The 19,034-nt window shown below is 35.7% G+C and overlaps 3 protein-coding genes across 3 annotated transcripts; 1 reads left to right on the top strand and 2 right to left on the bottom strand.

The window, feature by feature from the left end:
• The first annotated feature begins 2,225 nt into the window (after positions 1-2,225).
• Positions 2,226-5,792, top strand: LOC21396931 (histone deacetylase 19). Its single transcript, XM_024161884.1, has 7 exons — positions 2,226-2,966; positions 3,369-3,809; positions 3,965-4,195; positions 4,458-4,528; positions 4,604-4,661; positions 5,207-5,278; positions 5,374-5,792. Exons 1-7 carry the CDS (start codon positions 2,442-2,444, stop codon positions 5,464-5,466), a joined length of 1,491 nt encoding a protein of 496 aa, XP_024017652.1. The 5' UTR covers positions 2,226-2,441; the 3' UTR covers positions 5,467-5,792.
• Positions 5,793-6,576: 784 nt separating this feature from the next.
• LOC21396932 (chloride channel protein CLC-e) lies at positions 6,577-11,410 on the bottom strand. Its single transcript, XM_024161907.1, has 7 exons — positions 10,944-11,410; positions 10,421-10,862; positions 9,924-10,127; positions 8,981-9,447; positions 7,891-8,451; positions 7,579-7,787; positions 6,577-7,238 (listed from the first exon to the last, which is right to left on the bottom strand). Exons 1-7 carry the CDS (start codon positions 11,358-11,360, stop codon positions 7,208-7,210), a joined length of 2,331 nt encoding a protein of 776 aa, XP_024017675.1. The 5' UTR covers positions 11,361-11,410; the 3' UTR covers positions 6,577-7,207.
• Positions 11,411-14,118: 2,708 nt separating this feature from the next.
• On the bottom strand, positions 14,119-16,157 carry LOC21396933 (UDP-rhamnose/UDP-galactose transporter 1). Its single transcript, XM_010092443.2, has 5 exons — positions 16,019-16,157; positions 15,324-15,508; positions 15,001-15,201; positions 14,578-14,739; positions 14,119-14,448 (listed from the first exon to the last, which is right to left on the bottom strand). The coding sequence occupies exons 1-5, from the start codon at positions 16,155-16,157 to the stop codon at positions 14,119-14,121; spliced, it is 1,017 nt and encodes a 338-aa protein (XP_010090745.2).
• Between the last annotated feature and the right edge of the window lie 2,877 nt (positions 16,158-19,034).

A 19,034-nucleotide genomic window follows, 5' to 3' on the forward strand; every position in this document is an offset into this window, starting at 1 on the left:
AAGAGTGTCTCTTTTTTTAGAGAAAGAGAGAAAAGTGAGGAGAGAGATAGGTAATGGTGTAAGAAGTTTTGGGTAAAGAGAGAATGTGAGAAAGTTGTATGAGTGTAATTCTAAAATTGTTATTGAATTTTTCTCTCTCTTCCGTGGACGTAAAAAATTATTCTAAACCTCTTAAATCTTTATCTTCTCTATTTTTCCGTTATTTTGTTTCAGTTTATTTTTCTGCTGTATGGGTATAGGGATGTGTTTTTCTTAACAATTGGTATCAGAGCTGTAGTGAAGATTAAAAGAAAAAAAATGAGGTCAAGATGATGCCCGGAATAAAGTTTGAGCAGATTAAGCGGTTTGATGGAAAGAGTAATTTCAGTATATGACAGAGTACAATGAAATATGTTCTAATTCAGCAGGGATTACTGAAAGCACTTCAAGGAAAGAAGCCAAAAAATATGAAAGATGAGAATTGAGAAGAATTGAAAGCTAGAGCGGTAAGCACAATTCGTTTAAGTTTGACTCATGAACTAAATATAGTGTTATGAATAAAACATCTCCTTCTGAGTTATGAAAAAAATTAGAAAAAGTTTATATGTTAAATCCCTAACAAATATATGATATTTGAAGAAACAATTATATGAGTTGAATATGGATGAGAAAACTGATATTAGGGATCATATAAATAATTTTAATAATGCATAACTCAATTGTTAAGTGTAGAGGTCAAATTTGATGAGGAAGTTAAATCAGTAATTTTGTTAGCTTCCTTACTAAAATCATATGAGACTTTGGTGACTATATTTTTAGTTGAAAAGATGACGTTAACTGTGAATGAGGTGTCGATTGCTATGTTAGAGACTACAAATATGAAGAAGCCAAGTAGTAAGTCTCATACTGAACAAGTTTTAGTGGCACAGTCAGATTCGAATAGGGGCAAGAGCAAGTCACGAGGGAAATGTTATGATAAAAGAGATGATTGTTCCTAATGCCGACCAAGAAAGGATATTGAGTGCTACTACTGTCATAAGAATGGAACATATTAGGAGAAACTCTGACGAACTGACAAAGCACCTTGAAGAAAAGAGAAAACAAAAAACTCAAGAGACTTCAGATTCTGTAAATGTTGTTGGTGATATGTATAACGATAAAGATGATGTGTATTCTGTTATTGTTGATGAAAATATTTTTGACTCTTGGATCTTGGATTCTAGATGCTCATTTTATATGTGTCATATAAGGAGTGGGTTGGTTCTTATAAGACCTATGATGTCGGTACTTTGTTGATGGCCAATAATTCTAGTGCTAAAGTTGTTATAATACGTACTGTTAAGGTGAAGTTATTTGATGGTGTTATGAGGAAATTAACAAACGTTAGACATGTTCCTCAACTAAGATGGTGAGAAAAGTGAGGAGAGAGATAGACAATGGCGTAAGGATTTTGAGTAGAGAGAGAATGTGACAAAGTTGTATGAGTGTGTAATTCTAAAACTATTAATGAATTTTCTCCTTCTTCCGTGAACGTAGAAAATTTTTTCGAACCACTTATATCTTAATCTTCTCTATTTTTTCTATTATTTTATTTAAGTTTATTTTTTTACTGTATGGGTATAACGGTGTATTTTTTCCAACAGACTGTACTTGAAACGACATTTCCTATCAGTAGAGAACAAACTATAGAAAAGAAATGAAGTTTGATAGTTGGAGAAAGTAACTATGTGTTTTTTCTTTTTATTTTTTATACAACACGAAACGAACCCGCAATCTCTCTCCAAACCCGTTATGTCATTAGACGAACCGATCTTAAGCAAGTATTGTGTTTTTGGGAAAGGAAGATGGCATAGATGATAAAAAAAAAATGGGGAAAAAAAATCAGAGCCTAATGATACCAACAGAGATTGAGTTTTTTCATTTTTTTTATTTGTCTTTTCTTTTATTTTTGTATTATAAACTTGTGCTTTATTAATTTTATTTAACAAAAAAATTGGTTATTTTATGGTCTAAGAAGCTACTAGAATGATATTTTACAAATTGGCTATTTTATTGTCTAAGAAGATACTGGAATGATATTTTAAAAAAATTATAAGAAATATTTGAATATTTTCAAAATAATGAAGTACCAAAATATAATTTTGTCCAAACGCGAGGGACCAAAATAGTAAAAACGCATATTTATTTATTTCAACTTATCTAATAATACTTGGATATTAGAATTAAACACGAATTAGATTCATAGTCGAAAATACCTCAGGTTATTTTTGTGTATATATATCGAATAGTTGTGCTCATTTTCCAAAATCGCGAGTCTTCCTCTAAAACTAAACACCAGATTCTCATCGCAAGAGAAGACTGAATCAGACGGTAAGTTAGGGTTATTTTCTCTTCCGAAATCCCCAATTTGGAGATTGTCGGAGTTCCGAAATCCGCCGGTGAATTCTCGTGTTTTGGCTTCAATGGATACTGGAGGAAACTCGCTGCCGTCGGGAGCCGACGGCGTGAAGAGGAAAGTGTGCTACTTCTACGACCCGGAGGTCGGGAATTACTATTACGGGCAGGGCCATCCGATGAAGCCCCACAGAATCCGAATGACCCACGCCCTTCTCGCCCACTACGGCCTTCTTCAGCACATGCAGGTCCACAAGCCCTTCCCGGCCAGGGACAAGGACCTCTGCCGCTTCCACGCCGACGACTACGTCAACTTTCTCCGCAGCATCACGCCCGAGACCCAGCAGGACCTGCTCCGCCAGCTCAAGCGCTTCAATGTTGGCGAGGACTGCCCTGTCTTTGACGGTCTTTACTCCTTTTGTCAGACTTACGCCGGCGGCTCTGTCGGCGGCGCGGTGAAGTTGAATCACGGCCACGATATCGCCATCAACTGGGCCGGTGGGCTCCACCACGCCAAGAAGTGCGAGGCCTCTGGGTTTTGCTATGTCAACGACATCGTGTTGGCGATCTTGGAACTCCTTAAGCAGCACGAGGTTTGATTTTTTGTTTGTTTGTGTTTTTCAATTGCCCTAATTTTTTTTTTCTTTGTTTGTGTTTGGTTGTTCTTTTGTGATGAGATTTATGTTCTTTTGTGATGAGATTTATGTTCTTTTAGTGCCTTGTTAAGTAATTTGGAAAAAAAAGTTAAAAATAAAATTCCTAAGAGCAATTATGTTTCTGGGTAGCCTGAGTTGTTGCATATTACAGCAGTTTTTGCACAATGAATATTGTCTGTGTCTGTTTGACTTTTGAGATAGATTTTGGTTAAGAACCCTAATATTATAATGAAGTCTCGCCTTGGAATTTGGTCTCGTTATGTGGGTATAGTATAGTTTGGCTTTAGGTGATCTTTCTTGGTAGAAAAAATGCTTCATCTTATGTTTAATCTTTTGCAGCGTGTTTTGTATGTGGATATCGATATCCACCATGGAGATGGTGTGGAGGAGGCCTTCTACACAACTGATAGGGTCATGACGGTTTCATTCCACAAGTTTGGAGATTATTTTCCCGGTACTGGGGACATAGATGATATTGGATATGGGAAAGGAAAATATTACTCCCTTAATGTTCCACTTGATGATGGAATTGATGATGAGAGCTACCATTTCTTGTTCGAGCCAATCATGAAGAAAGTGATGGAGGTCTTTAAGCCTGGTGCTGTGGTTCTCCAGTGTGGTGCGGATTCTTTATCCGGGGACAGATTGGGATGCTTCAATCTTTCGATCAGAGGCCATGCTCAGTGTGTCAAGTATATGAGATCGTTCAATGTCCCACTATTACTTCTAGGTGGTGGCGGCTATACCATCAGGAATGTTGCCCGGTGCTGGTGCTATGAGGTATAATTCTTGCTTCCATTTGCCATTTTAATCTCGTGGAAGTGTAGTAAGTTTCAGTGGTTAATGACATTGGGTTTGATTTATTGTTATTCACTTCCACATGGGGAGATTTTTGTCTTGTTAGTGCTAATATGTGATGTACTTGTGCCTTGCAGACAGGAGTTGCTCTTGGAGTAGAAATTGAGGACAGAATGCCTCAACATGAGTACTACGAGTATTTTGGTCCAGAGTATACTCTTCATGTCGCCCCTAGTAACATGGAAAACAAGAATTCACAACTATCACTGGAAAATATAAAATCTAAGCTTCTTGATTATCTTTGCAAGCTTCAGCATGCACCAAGTGTCCAATTTCAGGAAAGACCTCCTGAAACTGAACTTCCAGAGGTATGTTTCTGCAGCTATTTTTCACTGGAGGGTGGAGGGACGTTTTTACATATAATATTGAATGCTCATTTTATTTTTGCACGATGATGTTCTTGGTTCTCTCTCATTATATATAGCTATGAGAATCAAGTTTTCTTCTGACTGTGTCTAGTAAACTTGCATCTGGAGAACTATATATCTTCTAGATGCCTTTGTTCCTGAGTTAATGCTGATCAAGAACAAAAACTTCAAATCTGATTTCGTGCTGTTTGATAATGTTCAGGCAGATGAAGATCAAGAAGACCCAGATGAGAGATATGACCCGGACTCTGACATGGACATTGATGATGAGCGGTAGTTTATTTGTCTTATAGCTCTTTTTCATCGTTGTTTACCTCTTTGCAATTTACTGACTGACTGTTTATACAGGAAGACTTTACCAAGCAGAGTAAAGAGGGAATTAGTTGAAACTGAGCCTAAAGATCAGGTATGCTCTTTTTAATGAGTACATTCAGAGACTTATCTTATACTCTCAGCATTTCAAAGTTATGACTACAACATATTAAAATGTTTTCTTTCTTGTCTTAGCAATTATCATTGTATTATCGTCTTATTCAGTTTAATTTGTGAGGATGGCCTTAGATATCGAGGATTGCATTTAAATTAGTTCGAGAAAGGAGAATATACGGTTATAAGTTTTGGATTACTAAGATGAAGCATGCTATAATGCATTAAATTTATGGCCATATTCACCATTGCAGCTAGTAGTGGAGAACTTAACCATTTTATATGGCATAACTTGAGGTATTATATATCTCCTAAAATGTTTTACCTAGACAACCATAATTTGGAGTTTGGGAGGAGATAACATCAAATGACATCTCGCTAATACCTTTAATCTATATATTAAACTACTCGTATACACCTAGCTGGTATTTTCTATTTTGAACAAGACCTTATAGGTCCTCTTCTTACGTTCATTTGCCTCGATAATTCTTATCATTATTTTGGTCCTACGTTCCCATCCTTCAGGAGATTCAGAAAGGAAGTGCAGAGAATGCTAAAGGCTATGATACTACAGGAGATGATGCTACATTTACAAAGGTGAAATTCTACTCATCAGAATGCCATATTAAACGCGCATAATCTTTATAATTCTTTCATATTAACAGTTCTTTGTCAACAATCAATATTTTCAGGCTTTAGATGTGGGTTCTGTTTCAATAGATGAACCAAGTGTGAAAACCGAGCAGGAGACCATGAACAAGCCAACTGACCAGATGCAACTCTAGAGCCACAGCCTACAAAATCTAACTCTTTATGTTTCTGTGCAGAGTTATTTGTTGTATTTATTAGTAATTTAGTATCATTTTCGAACACTCGTTGAATGAGTTGAGAACGGGTAAATAGTGGGGGGGCTTAAACGTTCGAGTTGAACTCCAATTTATGAAAAATTTGATCCAGATTTCAAAAGGTTTAATCTAGACTGATTTATTTCTACTTCACGGAAGAGTTTTGTGTCATGTTTGTTTTGTTCCAGAGATTTTGATAATATAGAAAGCCCTATGTGCTCTTCAATGAAACTTCTGACCTTTTTTCCTGACTCGAATATTATGTAAATATTATCATTGTTGTGTGCGACTGTGTAATATGAGGCGAATTCAGCCGTCTCTTTAAGCAATTGCTTTTAGGAACGACATTTTTTCTTGGCATAAACAAGTGCGATCTTTTTGACGGCACGTCCTTATATCATATATAAAGGAAAAACTTTACTTGACGAGGGGAATGCCGTGTTTTGACAAAAACGACAACAATCTTAATTAAACAAACGACATGTTATTCAGCAGTAGAGAGAATTTGTAGATTATAAATTATAAATGACATGTCCACTGTTTTTCAGAGAATTTGTAGATTAATTTATAAAAGACATGTCCTCTGAAACTGACAATGAACTCCTTTCAACTAAACGACATTTCCGTATGAAGCCCACCGAAAACTCCATTATAGTAAACGACATGTCTGCATTAATTAACATTTGACACCAATCTCTTTCTAATTGAACGACATGTAGCTTGGGATGAACGATAACAAGCGGGCTTGTGAACTGAAGAAACTACATGTCGTTTCCACAACAGCACGTTCTAAATAGCGAACGACACGTTGAAATCCTTAAACGACAGAAATGACGCAAGTAAAATTTTAAGCAAAAAAATTGTTTTTCCCTAAAAAAGATTGCGGACTTCTAAACATAAATGACGTCTTCGTTTTATGTTAAAAGCGTAATGTCGTGAAACAACGACGCATTTTAAACTAACATCCTGTTTTGTACAAATTAGATGACAGAAAAATAACATAATCTTATTCCAACATAAACGACAAGCGGCATCTCGCTTTTCCATGACAGCAAACTTTTCAAAGGAAAACAATTTCCTTTTATCACGAGAATGAAACATGTTCATATAGACTTTATATTCATCCATAATTTTGCAATTGAACTTTTCTTTTTTAAGAAGCAAATAAACAAATTATAAACAAAAAGAAGAATATAACAGAGCTGGACCAACAAAAGAACCCAGAAATATCAGCCCCAACCCAATAAAAATAGAAAATATTCGACGAGCCGAAGTAGTATATCCGACATGCCAAAGTTTCCACCAATATATACCCTTGTGTGACTTCTCATGAATCCTGTATCCATCAACTGTATGTGGCAGAGTTGCCAAGGCTACTCTTAAAAAAGGTTGGAAAGACTTATCTTCCAGTTCTGTAGAGACCAACTAGTGTTAGGATCCCAATGTTTTTTCGAGATCAAATGCAAAACGGGAACCTCTGGCAGCGTTGATCTAGACCTTTGAAGGCAAGAGTTAGGTAAGCAAGGTTGAGAAGGTATCAGCAAAACTCAACAGCCAACTGTTCTGATGATTTTATCAAATTGAGCTTAGCTACACAAGGTTGAGAAACTATCACCAAAACTCAGCGCGTCCGGTATTCCGATGATCTTAACAAATTGACCCTTCTGGTTTGCAATGTTAGCTAGCACAGGGACTCTTTCGTTGCTAGAGCTCTGCATCCACCAAAAAAAAAAATCAACAAACACATGACACAAACATATCAGCTTATTAAGTGTTCATGTGAATTTATTAAATGACACAGCCCTCCATTATTGATTTGCAAAACCAAAGTCCGTTCTAGACTAGAGATTTAATATCCAACCGTCCTACTTCTGGCTCTAAATTCTTGTTCCTTTTTCTTTTTTCATTTGGTTAAGTAATATCCATATTCATTACAGGGGGGGACTAGATTCTTTGGGGGTAAAAAGAACAATATGAAAAGTTTTGGGCAAAGCGGAGTGAAGAAAGTCAGTACTAGATTGTTACTTGAGGAGTAAAATGTCACAAACTAACCTGCGGGTTAGACTGATGCATTCTCTATCTAAAAGGCCAACTAGGTGCCCTCGGTGATCTTCAAATTGCTCTCTGACCACAGGAACTTGATTCAAGCCACGCCTATTCATGATTATGTTGACAGAAAGTAGATCCATACTGGGCGTTGCAGCCCATGGTATCCTACATTTTTCACCATCTAATGAACACATTTCAGAAACCAAAAGCTCCTGCAAAATAAGTTGCCAATTAGTTTAAATTCACTTGGTAATAGGCATTTTAAATAGTGGCAACACTTAAATAAGTGGGGAAACTGAAAGAAAGGTGTCTAACCTCGGATCTTCTGCTTCTAGATTTTGTATATTTACTGAATTCTTCAATGTCGCTGAGTGTAAGCAAACCAATTAAAATATTATCGTGATCAACAATCATAGCACAAGGCTGCTTTTCAGTAAGCATAAGATTCAATGCTTCAGTAAGCATCGTGTTCATCAGAACAGTCACATATCTGGTCCTCATGGCTTCTGAAACGAGTATTTTCTTTCCTAAATCTTCCGTTTCAGCATCAGACTCATCTATACAGAGTGAGCTTTCAATTTCACAAAGGTCACTCATATTTGACTTCTTTTCTGTTGGAGCATAATTTAAAGGTAGTCCACTTGCACCGGAGGGAAGCATGTCAGGTTGTTGAATTTCGCGAGTTTTTCCCTGTTTCAGTTTCTTTTTACTCTTTGCCTCTCTTCTCCTCATCTGTCCAGATGTAACCCATGAAGACAACCCCACAGCTCCTAGTAATGGCAGAACAATCCGATAATCCTGTGTCAGTTCAAAGAGCAGCAGAACTGCGGTAAGAGGTACCTGACATACACCTGCAAGAGTAGCAGCCATCCCTACCTGCAAATGGAGACTCTGTATGATTAGCCACAACCTGGTTCTGAACGTTGATGCTAGATTTAGGACACCAAACTACAAAAAGGCTACTTTGCTACCGTAAAAAGGATCAATTCTTTCTACACGATTAATCTATGTATGTACAAGGCATGTTTGTGCATATTTCAAAACTTGCCTCGACAGAAATCACAGTTGAGATTCTCCATCACCTGTTCTTTCTTATGTTTCTCTTTTCTTATTGCTTTTGGTTAAAATGACCGACGCCGTCAAAACAAAAGAAAAGAAAAGGGGAAAAATTAAGGAGGCACAAAAATGTACTTCCTTAAAGAGGTTTCTGTACCCGAGGATAATGGAAATTTTAATACCTTTTCAGCATGAAAAGAGCCAATTCCTTCCAACCTCAAATGTGATTTCTGTTCTGAGGAATATCAAAAGAGAAATACATTGTGGATAAACCATAAATACCAATGGCGTATTCAACTCTTCGAAGCACACTCATATATCGCTGGTATAAAGTGGCCTAGAACAATACCAGGCCGTATGCTTGTGGTGTTGCGACTTCCAAGATGGAGAGATCGATAATAGGATTGGGCTGAGCAACTGCAAAGCAGATGATCTTCCCATATGCCATTCCCGTTGCGGCACCAATAAAGAGGGATGGAGCATAGTAGCCTCCCACTAATCCAGAGGCACGACACAAAGAGGTTGTTAATATCTTCACTGCTACCAACTGAAGCAATAGATCAGCTGAGAGGCCTTTCACAAATGGGCGAGACTCCAACAAAATATCAACATTCTCAAAACCCCAATACAGAATTTCAGGGTACGCCAATGCTATCAAGCCAACAGCTAAGCCACCCAGTAGAGGAAACGAAGCCTTTGGTACACCAGTGTTCTTGTGAATATCATCAACAGTTGCCACCAAGTACGATGTGCACTTAGATAGTGCTAATGAGACCAAACCACACAGTAGTCCCAGAAGTAGATATAGCGGAAGCTCTGAAAGGGAGTGGAAGAGCTCTCATAAGCAAAGCCTTACCTTTCTACATTCAGCCAAAAAAATAAAAATCTTTATCTTTTATACGAAAGCTTCAAACATTTTGCTTAGAGCACATAGACGACAGGGAGCCTCGGGATGTTCAGTGAAATAAAACATTTCAAACAAAAATATTCGACCTCGAACAGAAGCAATGGCAAGTCAAGTTTACAGCAAAGTTAACTAAAATGACCTAGCAGAGGCACAGTCCTTTGAGGAAATCTTCTAAAACAGATTCTTAATCATATTTGAACCCATGATTTTGATTCTGCTAGTGTTCATCTCATAAAGAATTTGAATTAAAAAATTTCTTTACTCACAAAGTTCCCACCAATGAATTAAAATCACTGACTTACGTTTGAACCAAACGGACCATAACAAGTATGTGTCTAACATGCATATATGTCTGACCATAAACAGCCAGATACAAGTGGTTTACCAGTAGGTGAGCGGAAGTCATACTCTGGGACCTTAAACGCTGGTTCAGAACCCATACCAACTTCAGAAACTACGGAACCTACAACTGCACTAAGTATAACCATAGAAGTGGTATTGGTAAGCGTCATGGATGAAGGGTCCGACGGTGATGGCCACAAGACTGACTCCACCGCAAAGAAACAACCAGCTACAGCAGCATTGAACCCTGTCAAAAAAAAAAAAAAAAAAAAAAAAAACAAAGCACATTAAAAGATAGTAACCAAAATGCTAAGCACATTAAGTTATTTGAAGTACAAACCAGAGGCAATTCCAGCGGCTGATCCCGCGGCGACAAGGGAAAGCTTTCTGCTCGAGGTTTTATCTAAGAGAGTGTTGACGCCCTTGGCTATGGAGGTGCCTATTTCAACGCTGGGACCTTCAGGCCCCAACGAATAAACAAAGCACATTAAAAGATAGTAACCAAAATGCTAAGCACATTAAGTTATTTGAAGTACAAACCAGAGGCAATTCCAGCGGCTGATCCCGCGGCGACAAGGGAAAGCTTTCTGCTCGAGGTTTTATCTAAGAGAGTGTTGACGCCCTTGGCTATGGAGGTGCCTATTTCAACGCTGGGACCTTCAGGCCCCAACGAATTCCCCGTGCCGAGAGTGACGCAGGCAGCGACTGCTTTGAGGAATGGACGCGACGCAGCACGGAGTCCGTCGAGAATCGAATTCCGAGCTCCACTACCTCCAAATCGGCCGCCATTGATTTTCTCCGAATCATCGTCGTTATCATCTTCTAGAGCACTTTGGAGCACGTTGATGAAGCCGACGATCAGACCTCCAGAAGCCGGAACCAGAATCACTCGCTTCCAGATTTCCCCAATCGGCTCCTCCCTCAGCCATGACGCGCCTCTGTACGGAATCCCGTCCCAGAACAGGTCTCGAATCTCGTGCACCTAATGCAAAACAACAAAAATCGATGAACTCACAAAAAAAAATTGTTGATGAACTAGAGCATATTAGGGCTAATGCAGTACTCCATTGTTGAAGAGAACGACGCCGATGCCGGTGAGAAGACCGATTAAGCACGACGACAATATAACCGTGGAATTCCCTTGGCCATTGTCATTGGACAAACCTTCATCGTCTTGTTCTTGTTCTTCTCCTTGTTCGCCATTTTCTTCTTCTTTGAGGACGGAAGATTGGGATTGGCGACTCTGAGAGAGAGCAAAAGGAGGCCTTAGAAGAATTTGGAGTTTGATAGAGCTACTATTTCCAAGACTAGTTCTACTTCTACCATTTTTTGAGGTTGAAGAAGAATAAGAGACGAAGAGTGAGTTTCTTTTGGAGGTTGAAGAAGACGATGATCGGTGAAGAATTTGAGAAGATTTGGTGGAGTAAGGGATAGAGAGCTGCGAGTTCGGGAGTTGCCATGCAAATTCCATTGCCGCCATTATCTTCTCGGCCAATCACGTACTATCCAACTGAAAACCGTACCAGCAACGGATAATGTTTTTTTTTTTTAAGAAAAAAATAGAAATTAACTAACAAATCCATATTATATTATTTTTATAATTTCCATTTTTTTTAATTTCCTCTCCTCAAATATACTTTTTCCCTTATGAAAAATACTTTCTTACATTCAACTTAAACCAATATGCCAAAGATGGATACAAATTATCTATTATCGTAAACAAAACATTCAAATCAATATTTCAACTAAAGAATAGGATGATATTGCTCATTGAGCAAAAAAAAAATGTTATATAACACATAGGTATATCTATGGGTGGCAATTCGTGTCACGTGTCATGTTTTGATTATTTTTTTTTTAAATTTGCAGTCAACCCGAACACGACCCGTGACACGAAATTTTTTAAAAACCGCAACACGAACACGACACGATCACTTTACGAGTTGACACGATAAGACCCGAAAATAACCCGTGACACGAAATTGACCCGTGAATCTGAAATTGACACGAAAATTGTATACTTTTATTTAATTTTTTACATATTAAAAATAACTTAAAATTCATAACACACTAAATTACAATAACATCCATTGAAATTAAGCAAATAATAGTATAAGATTTTGAGTATAACTATCATGATATCACAAGTTCATAATAAAATTTAAAATATGAAATGAAAAATATATGTATTTTTTAGTTTTTTACGAGTTTCGTGTCGTGTTCGGGTTAGGCGGGTCCAACCTGAAATTGACCCGTGTTTTTCGTGTCAATTTCAGGTTGACCCGATTCTGACCCGAACCTCTTTTTTCTCAACCCTAACCCGCAAAATTCATGTCGTATTATCGTGTTGTGACCCATATTACCGGCCGTATATCCTCACTCTCTCATAAAGAATAAAAAAAGGGACCTTGTAAGGTTATTTTTTTATAAGAAAGTGAAGATTTATCTATCCAGATAAATAGAATTACTTCTAAACAAACACATCACTCTTTATATAATCTTAAATAACACGTGAAATCCAAGGATGGAAAACTTGGAATGAACCATGTCGAGCAATTTTAACCTCGAAAATCTTCCAAAAATAGGAGGATGGCAAGATCAAGCACGGATTCATACTTTCATTCTTCTATAAGACGTTTGAGTGCGTAGTTCCAAATAATCAATGAAAAGTTCAACAACTATATGAAGCCTTCGTTGAGTTAAATGCTCTAAAATCTAAAGTGCGTTTCGAATTAGTTCTAAAATAATTTTATTTTTTATATGAAACTGTAATGAAAACATTTTTAATTTTAGACAAAAATCGTTTCTGAAAATGCGTTTGGTAGTTTTATTAAGAGATTATTTTCAATTTAAGAAAAAACTAAAACTCTATTTAGTTATATAATTTTCACTCACCTACTCAAAAAAAAAAAAAAAAGGCATCTGCCCAAAGAAATAGAAACAAAAAATGAAAAATAACTTTAAATAATTTTCATTTTCTAAGTGGTTTTACACTAAACAAAAAAATGAAATTATTTTTAGTTTTCTTACTTTTTTTTCTCCAAACACATTTTCTCTTTCAATCTCATTTTTTTGTCTTGAAAGACATGAAAAATAAAAACAAAATTGGTTTCAAACACGCTGTATGTGTCTTCCTTCACTTCAATTCCAATTTTTACATGTTTGTGGTTGTTTAATATTTTCTAATTGAATCTCAATTATGAGATTCGGGTTTTTGTTAACACTATGCAAAACATCACCAAACCCTTCTTTTGATATTTGCGTAAACTTATAAAGAAACAAGTAATTTGTTATTAAAAAAAATTAACACATGTTATTTAGATAGTGCCCTGGAAGAGGGAAGCAATTACTGTATGTTTGTGACATGTTCACTTACACGTAATCAGAGTGGACATATTCAGAGTGGATATGATTTGGATGGACATGAATCGGAGTTAGGAATTGGAGTCAGAATAAGTTGTTTACTTAAGTTTCAAGAATCGGAGTCGGAATCAATCTCAATCTCATTCATGTATTTACTTGTACCAAAAATCAGAATAAACTATTATAAATTTACTTACTTATCATTTTAATGGTAAGAAAGAATTTGACCATGGCACTAGTAAGAAAAAAATAATAAAAAAATAAAATAAAAATAAAAAAACTAAGGTCCGAAATTCAGTGAAAAGCTAGCTACATGTAAAGTGAAATATAAGTATTGTAGAGATCAAAATGCATTGAACTATCCTTAGCTTATATATATAGTTACCCATTAATGTATATGACCAGATGGCATGGATCTGCACGAATCTTTGAAATGATCTAGTGATGAAACGCAATATTGACAATACTTTGGCCTTTCATATATCAGCCACGGATTCAACAAATAAAAAAAAAAATTTAAGGGCATCTTCAATTTTACACTTTTAATTTTCTATTTATAAATTTGTAGGTAAAATTAAAAGTAAAATCGTATTTTAATTTTATTATCAATATTGGGAGTGCCAATCCGGTAAGATAGAAGGATTGTCAATCTCATTTTTCAACTCTAAATTGATGTGGGATCCACATATTTTCACTCTCATCCTAAGATAAAAGTGAATAAGTAAACATAGTGTTGATTCCGATTCTCCACTCTAATAAGTAAACATGCTATTGATGTGTCCAAAAAAAAAATGTAAAAAGTGTATAAAAGAGCAAATCAAATGCTTTTTTTGCCCAAAGAAAGTTAGAAGTCCTATGCTTTAGACACACCGAACTCAAGATCTCAAATTCTGTTCACTTCTCTCACTAATTAGCAACTTGATATTTTCTTCTTTCATTGAAGGAATAAAGATTTTGGCAGAAGCAGCTTGCTTCTCAGCCTCCACAGCCCAACTGTAGACGATCATGCCGATTACGGCAAGCGCCATTCCAAGTATGTTTTTCAGACCCATCTCCATATCAAAGAGTGACCAACCCATTGATAGGACACACACAGTTTTCATGTGGCCTAAAACCTGGAAGGACACAGCTGAGAAACGCCCAATACAGAGGTATTGGCTGATGTTGCAGAATACCGCTAAAGTGCAAGAGAGTAGGATAAAAATCTGCACATTATAGGTGATGACAAAGGTTGAGAATTTATTTATAAATCGTCAAATGAGCTGCAAAGAAAATTGTAAAAAAATAAAAATAAAAATAAAAAAATAAAAAATAAAAAATTAAGGACTACTTACAACGGCTCCAATGGAAAGGTTATAGCTTGATATGAAATTTCCGGTCAAGCAGTAATCGATGAATGGACCGCAAAGTAGAAGGAAAATAGCTTGAATTTGAGCTGTCTTGCTCAACAATTCAAAAGAGCCTATTGAGTATTTCTTCTGTAAGGAACCTATTGTCTGTTCTCAAAAAGATAATAAGCACAAAAACATCAGCCTGCAGGTATTGATTCCGCTCTTAAGAAATACTTTTATTGGTTTTTGTGTCAATCACAATCCAAAACTGCTTTAGAAGTGCATTGTTTTTAGTTTAATGTGTTTGTGTGCCGATCACTTTTACGTTATTTTAACAAACACAATTCTGCTTAAAATTTTGTGTGAAAGGCAAAAGCTCCAAACGGAGCCTATAAGAAGACCGAGACTAATGGAAAGACTACTCACAATTTGTTGCAAGGATGTGGAGAAAACTGCTACACAAGCACAGAGAAAACCTTTGGCGTTAACTTTGACGTCGGTCACCGTACAGACTCCGACACCTATTACTACCATTGCCACGGCCATTTTCACTTCCCTTGAGTAGTGTTTCCCGTGGAGAATCCACTCCATAATACACACCACAGGAATCATGCTTAGCCTTGATATCTAGTAAACCCGAAGAAAACAACGAAAACATTCATCAAATGCATTCACATCTTACTTTAAAAGAGGGAAAAAAAAAAGTAGTAGCCTCATAGGAGAAAGGAGTGGCTGAAGAGTGTATGAACCTGGTAAAATCCGACAGAGTTGAGCATGAGGCTGAAGTTCATCCCTGCGATCGATGTGTTTGCGACAATCGAAAACCAAATGAGTTCCCATAATGGGACATGCTTTGATGTGGAGTAACCAGCAGCGTTTGACACTAAACCAACCAAGGAGGTTGCTGAAAAGTGGAAGCCAGTCAAAGTTGTTGCTGCATAAAAGATGACATTGTCAAGTATTTTAGGAAAGTAATTTATAGACAAAAAACTCAACATTAACTGGATGTATGCTATTTGTGGTGAAATTTATTTGAAAGTACGGTGATTGTCTTATATAAATGGTTTTTGATTTGGAAAGTTACTTCCTATCCCCCAAAAAAAAAAAAAAAAAAAGAAAAAACAACAGTGAAAAACACAAAAGTTGCGGTTTATGGTTCGGATTAAAGGCCTAATGATGCGCGGTTCTTCAAACCAATCATTATTTAAAGGCTCCAAGAATTTAATTAGTTTATGAGAATGAAGCATACAGAGAAAAGCTCCTGCAAAAAGAGCAGCATATGAAAAGAACAAAGGAATTCTTGTTTGGATTTCTCAAGTGAAAATCCAACATATTAAAGAAGATAAACAAAGTTGGCATATAGTTCAAGAGTAACAAGTTCAATCAGGAAAAAAAAATTTAAAAATTTAAAAAATTTTAAAAAAAAAAGAGCCAGAGAACTGACCAAAACCAAAAGCAAAGCCCTGGGGGTTCATGAGCAACTTGTTGGCCATGATAATGCCCACAGAACTCACAACATTCATAGTCCAAGCTCCAAAATCACACACTTCAAATTTTGATTTTTTCTCCCCCATTTTACACATTATCTCTCTCCACTTTAGTACTTCTTGTCTAATTAATTTCCTTTCTTCTTGTTTTCTTTTATGTAGGACTTAGTGTAATTTATATATAATAAGCCAGTGGATGAGAGATGGAGAAGCAAATCATGGAGAAGCAGTTAAGCAATCTGTCTCATCTCTCACAAGTTGTCCCTGTAGAGCGATCGTGTTTTGTTAACACATATAAAACAGACGCAAACTAACACAATACATACAATTGCAAACAAAAAAAAAAGGGACGAAAGTGAGAGGAGCCAAGTGCAAAATATTTTGCAGGCTCTATATTCTTTTCTTTCGCTTTTCTGTATCTTTCAGCAACCACCATGTTACTCTCATCCCCGCTAAATCATCAATAATGTTAATAGTTAACGTTAATATCAATGTATTTTTAAAATCCAGTGACAATGAAAACTACCCTTTTCCACTTAGGTACAAATGCACCCATCAAAAGTCCAAACTTACCATTCACACTTCCTATAAACTTTTTCGACCATTTTTTCCTCGCTTTATTTGATTCAGAGGAGGAAAATTGTGCAAGCCTAGAACAGCGGAATAAAGAATTGTATTTATTTATTTTTGTATTTATCTTAATTAATTTTCTAGATTAGATTTTCTCTTTATTTAAATTTTAGGAAGTAGATAATTATCTAGTTTAATAAGAAGGATTGGAAAACCTATCCAATCTCATCATGTGTTTTGTATACAAATATTCATCACTCCGTGAAAAGAGGCAATGCCATATTTTTCTAATTCTATACTTTACGTTAAATTACACAAAATAAAAATAATCAAGCACGTTTTACAAATAATTAGCATGAAAACCGAATCTATAACATCTAATATCCCGCGTTAGTTTTTGCACCATTCAGCTTGATCTTAGAATTTATATTAATTGGATGAATATTTATTGGAAAATCTAGGGAAGCGTAAAAATTTATATATGTTCCAAATTATTATTTTTTTTAAGGGGATCTAAAATATTATAAAATATCATGAAAATTAAGAAATTTGAGCCTTACAATTTACATCTTTAATTATGTGTCTTCTCTTAGAATTGAGTCATAAATTTCTATGCTTCCCATGTGCGTTAAGACTTTATAGGGCATATTCCCTAATTTTCTTGATGAAAATTTTAAAGAATAACAAGAATTGAAGGATAAATTAGTAAATTGCAGCAGGTTTTAAGAAACGAAATTCATGATTTTCTTTTCTCCTCAAAATCCCCATATGCCCCTCGATGACGCCGTCTTCCATGAGATAATTTATCAAGTAAATAAATTGATAAGTATTGGATAAATAATTGCAATAGATAAAGAATTTATTTAATATATGGTGCACCAGAGAATCTCTACATAAGGATCTTCTCTTACACTAATATACTAGAAAATGTCCATATATATATATATATATATATAACAAGTTTTATATTTTTGTAGTGTATTAATTTTTTACTCACTCATTTTTATAGTTTATTTAATAAACAGTTTAACTTAAATTTAAAAAAAAACACACACACACACACAAACTAAAAAGAATCTTCAAAGTGAAACAAATTATAATCCAATAAAGAAAACAATTTGAGTGGGGGAAGATAAGTCTGTGAAAACTGAAACTGTAATGCGAATGCAACAATAATGTCTCAGTGGCTTTTTCATGAATTAATTACAAAATTTTCCCTAAAATTATAACACTTATAGCACTTTTAACTCTTAATTTTTAAAATATAACGGCCGTTTTCTTCCAAGTTTGAATTGTTAAAAGAAAACTCATTCAGCTAAGATTTCTAACAGAATAGACACCTGTGGCATTGGTGTTAAATAGTTTAGTGCAAAATTACTCATTTACCCCTCACCCTTAATTCATAGCTTTAAAATGGAATTTATTTTTCATTTGATATTTACAGTGAATTAAACAAAACAAAAACAAAATTTATTAAATTTTTAATTTTACCATTTTGATAAATTGAATGATCAGAAACTCCTTCAGGGGGAAAAAAAAAAAAAAAAAGGCCAAACAAGTTACATTCTAGGAATCCAAACATAATTCGAAAACGATTCATATAATTATAGTCCATTTGGTAAACATAATTCGAAAACGATTCATATAATTATAGTCCGTTTGATTAGAAAATTCATTTTCTAATTTAAATTATGTTCATAATTTATTATAGTATTTTTTCTCTAAAAAAATACATATAAATTAAAAATAATTTTAATTCATGAACTAAACAAACTCTTATTTTTTGTCCACGGGATTTATGCGGCCTCCGTAACCATCGCCGCCTCTGTTTTGAAGAGAGGAAATTTTTTTTAACACAGCATAATATCACATTCTACAAGAAAAGGAGAGATCGTAAATCTCACAAACCCATCGCCCCTCCCCCGCAGCTCCAATCCACGACGCCCCTGCCCTCCCCATTTTCATCAAACAAATAAGGTGCAACCCACCATCAGTCGCGACCCGGTCTCACGGCCCATCGATGGGTCTCGCAACCGAGTGGATCTTGCCTGCCGGCTACCTCCGATGCTGTTTGCGGCGCCCGAAGAAGCTCGTTTCCAATTCAAGAATTAGCACCTTGTGGCTGGACGTTGGGAAGGGGGAGGGGAGTTGCTGGGAGAAGCTTAGGGGAGATATGATTTAATCAGATCTGAGGTTTTTGTTTTTGTTTTTTTTTTAATCTTTTTACGAGAGCACGCAATATTACTAAAATGCCCCCAGCTTATACACCGTAAACAATTCATACTTCGAGAGGAAAATATGTTCGAGAGGTAAAGTATTTAACGGTTATAGTTTAAAATAAATTTTTATAACTAATCCCCTTTTGCAATTGTCTCTTAAAATTATGCTTATGTAATAGCTTCT

The sequence above is a fragment of the Morus notabilis genome, unplaced genomic scaffold, assembly GCF_000414095.1.
Source record: "Morus notabilis unplaced genomic scaffold, ASM41409v2 Scaffold338, whole genome shotgun sequence".
Lineage (NCBI taxonomy): Eukaryota > Viridiplantae > Streptophyta > Magnoliopsida > Rosales > Moraceae > Morus > Morus notabilis.

Coding starts and splice junctions, on each gene's coding strand:
- LOC21396931 (XM_024161884.1), top strand. CDS start 2,442: ATGGATACTGGAGGAAACTCGCTGCCGTCGGGAGCCGACGGCGTGAAG. Junction 4,662..5,206: donor AAACTGAGCCTAAAGATCAG/GTATGCTCTTTT, acceptor CCCATCCTTCAG/GAGATTCAGAAAGGAAGTGC. Junction 5,279..5,373: donor ATGATGCTACATTTACAAAG/GTGAAATTCTAC, acceptor CAATATTTTCAG/GCTTTAGATGTGGGTTCTGT.
- LOC21396932 (XM_024161907.1), bottom strand. CDS start 11,360: ATGGCGGCAATGGAATTTGCATGGCAACTCCCGAACTCGCAGCTCTCT. Junction 9,448..9,923: donor TGACTTCCGCTCACCTACTG/GTAAACCACTTG, acceptor ACTCCCTTTCAG/AGCTTCCGCTATATCTACTT. Junction 8,452..8,980: donor CACCACAAGCATACGGCCTG/GTATTGTTCTAG, acceptor CTCCATTTGCAG/GTAGGGATGGCTGCTACTCT.
- LOC21396933 (XM_010092443.2), bottom strand. CDS start 16,157: ATGTGTAAAATGGGGGAGAAAAAATCAAAATTTGAAGTGTGTGATTTT. Junction 15,202..15,323: donor ACTCTGTCGGATTTTACCAG/GTTCATACACTC, acceptor CGGGTTTACTAG/ATATCAAGGCTAAGCATGAT. Junction 14,740..15,000: donor CCACATCCTTGCAACAAATT/GTGAGTAGTCTT, acceptor TTTTGAGAACAG/ACAATAGGTTCCTTACAGAA.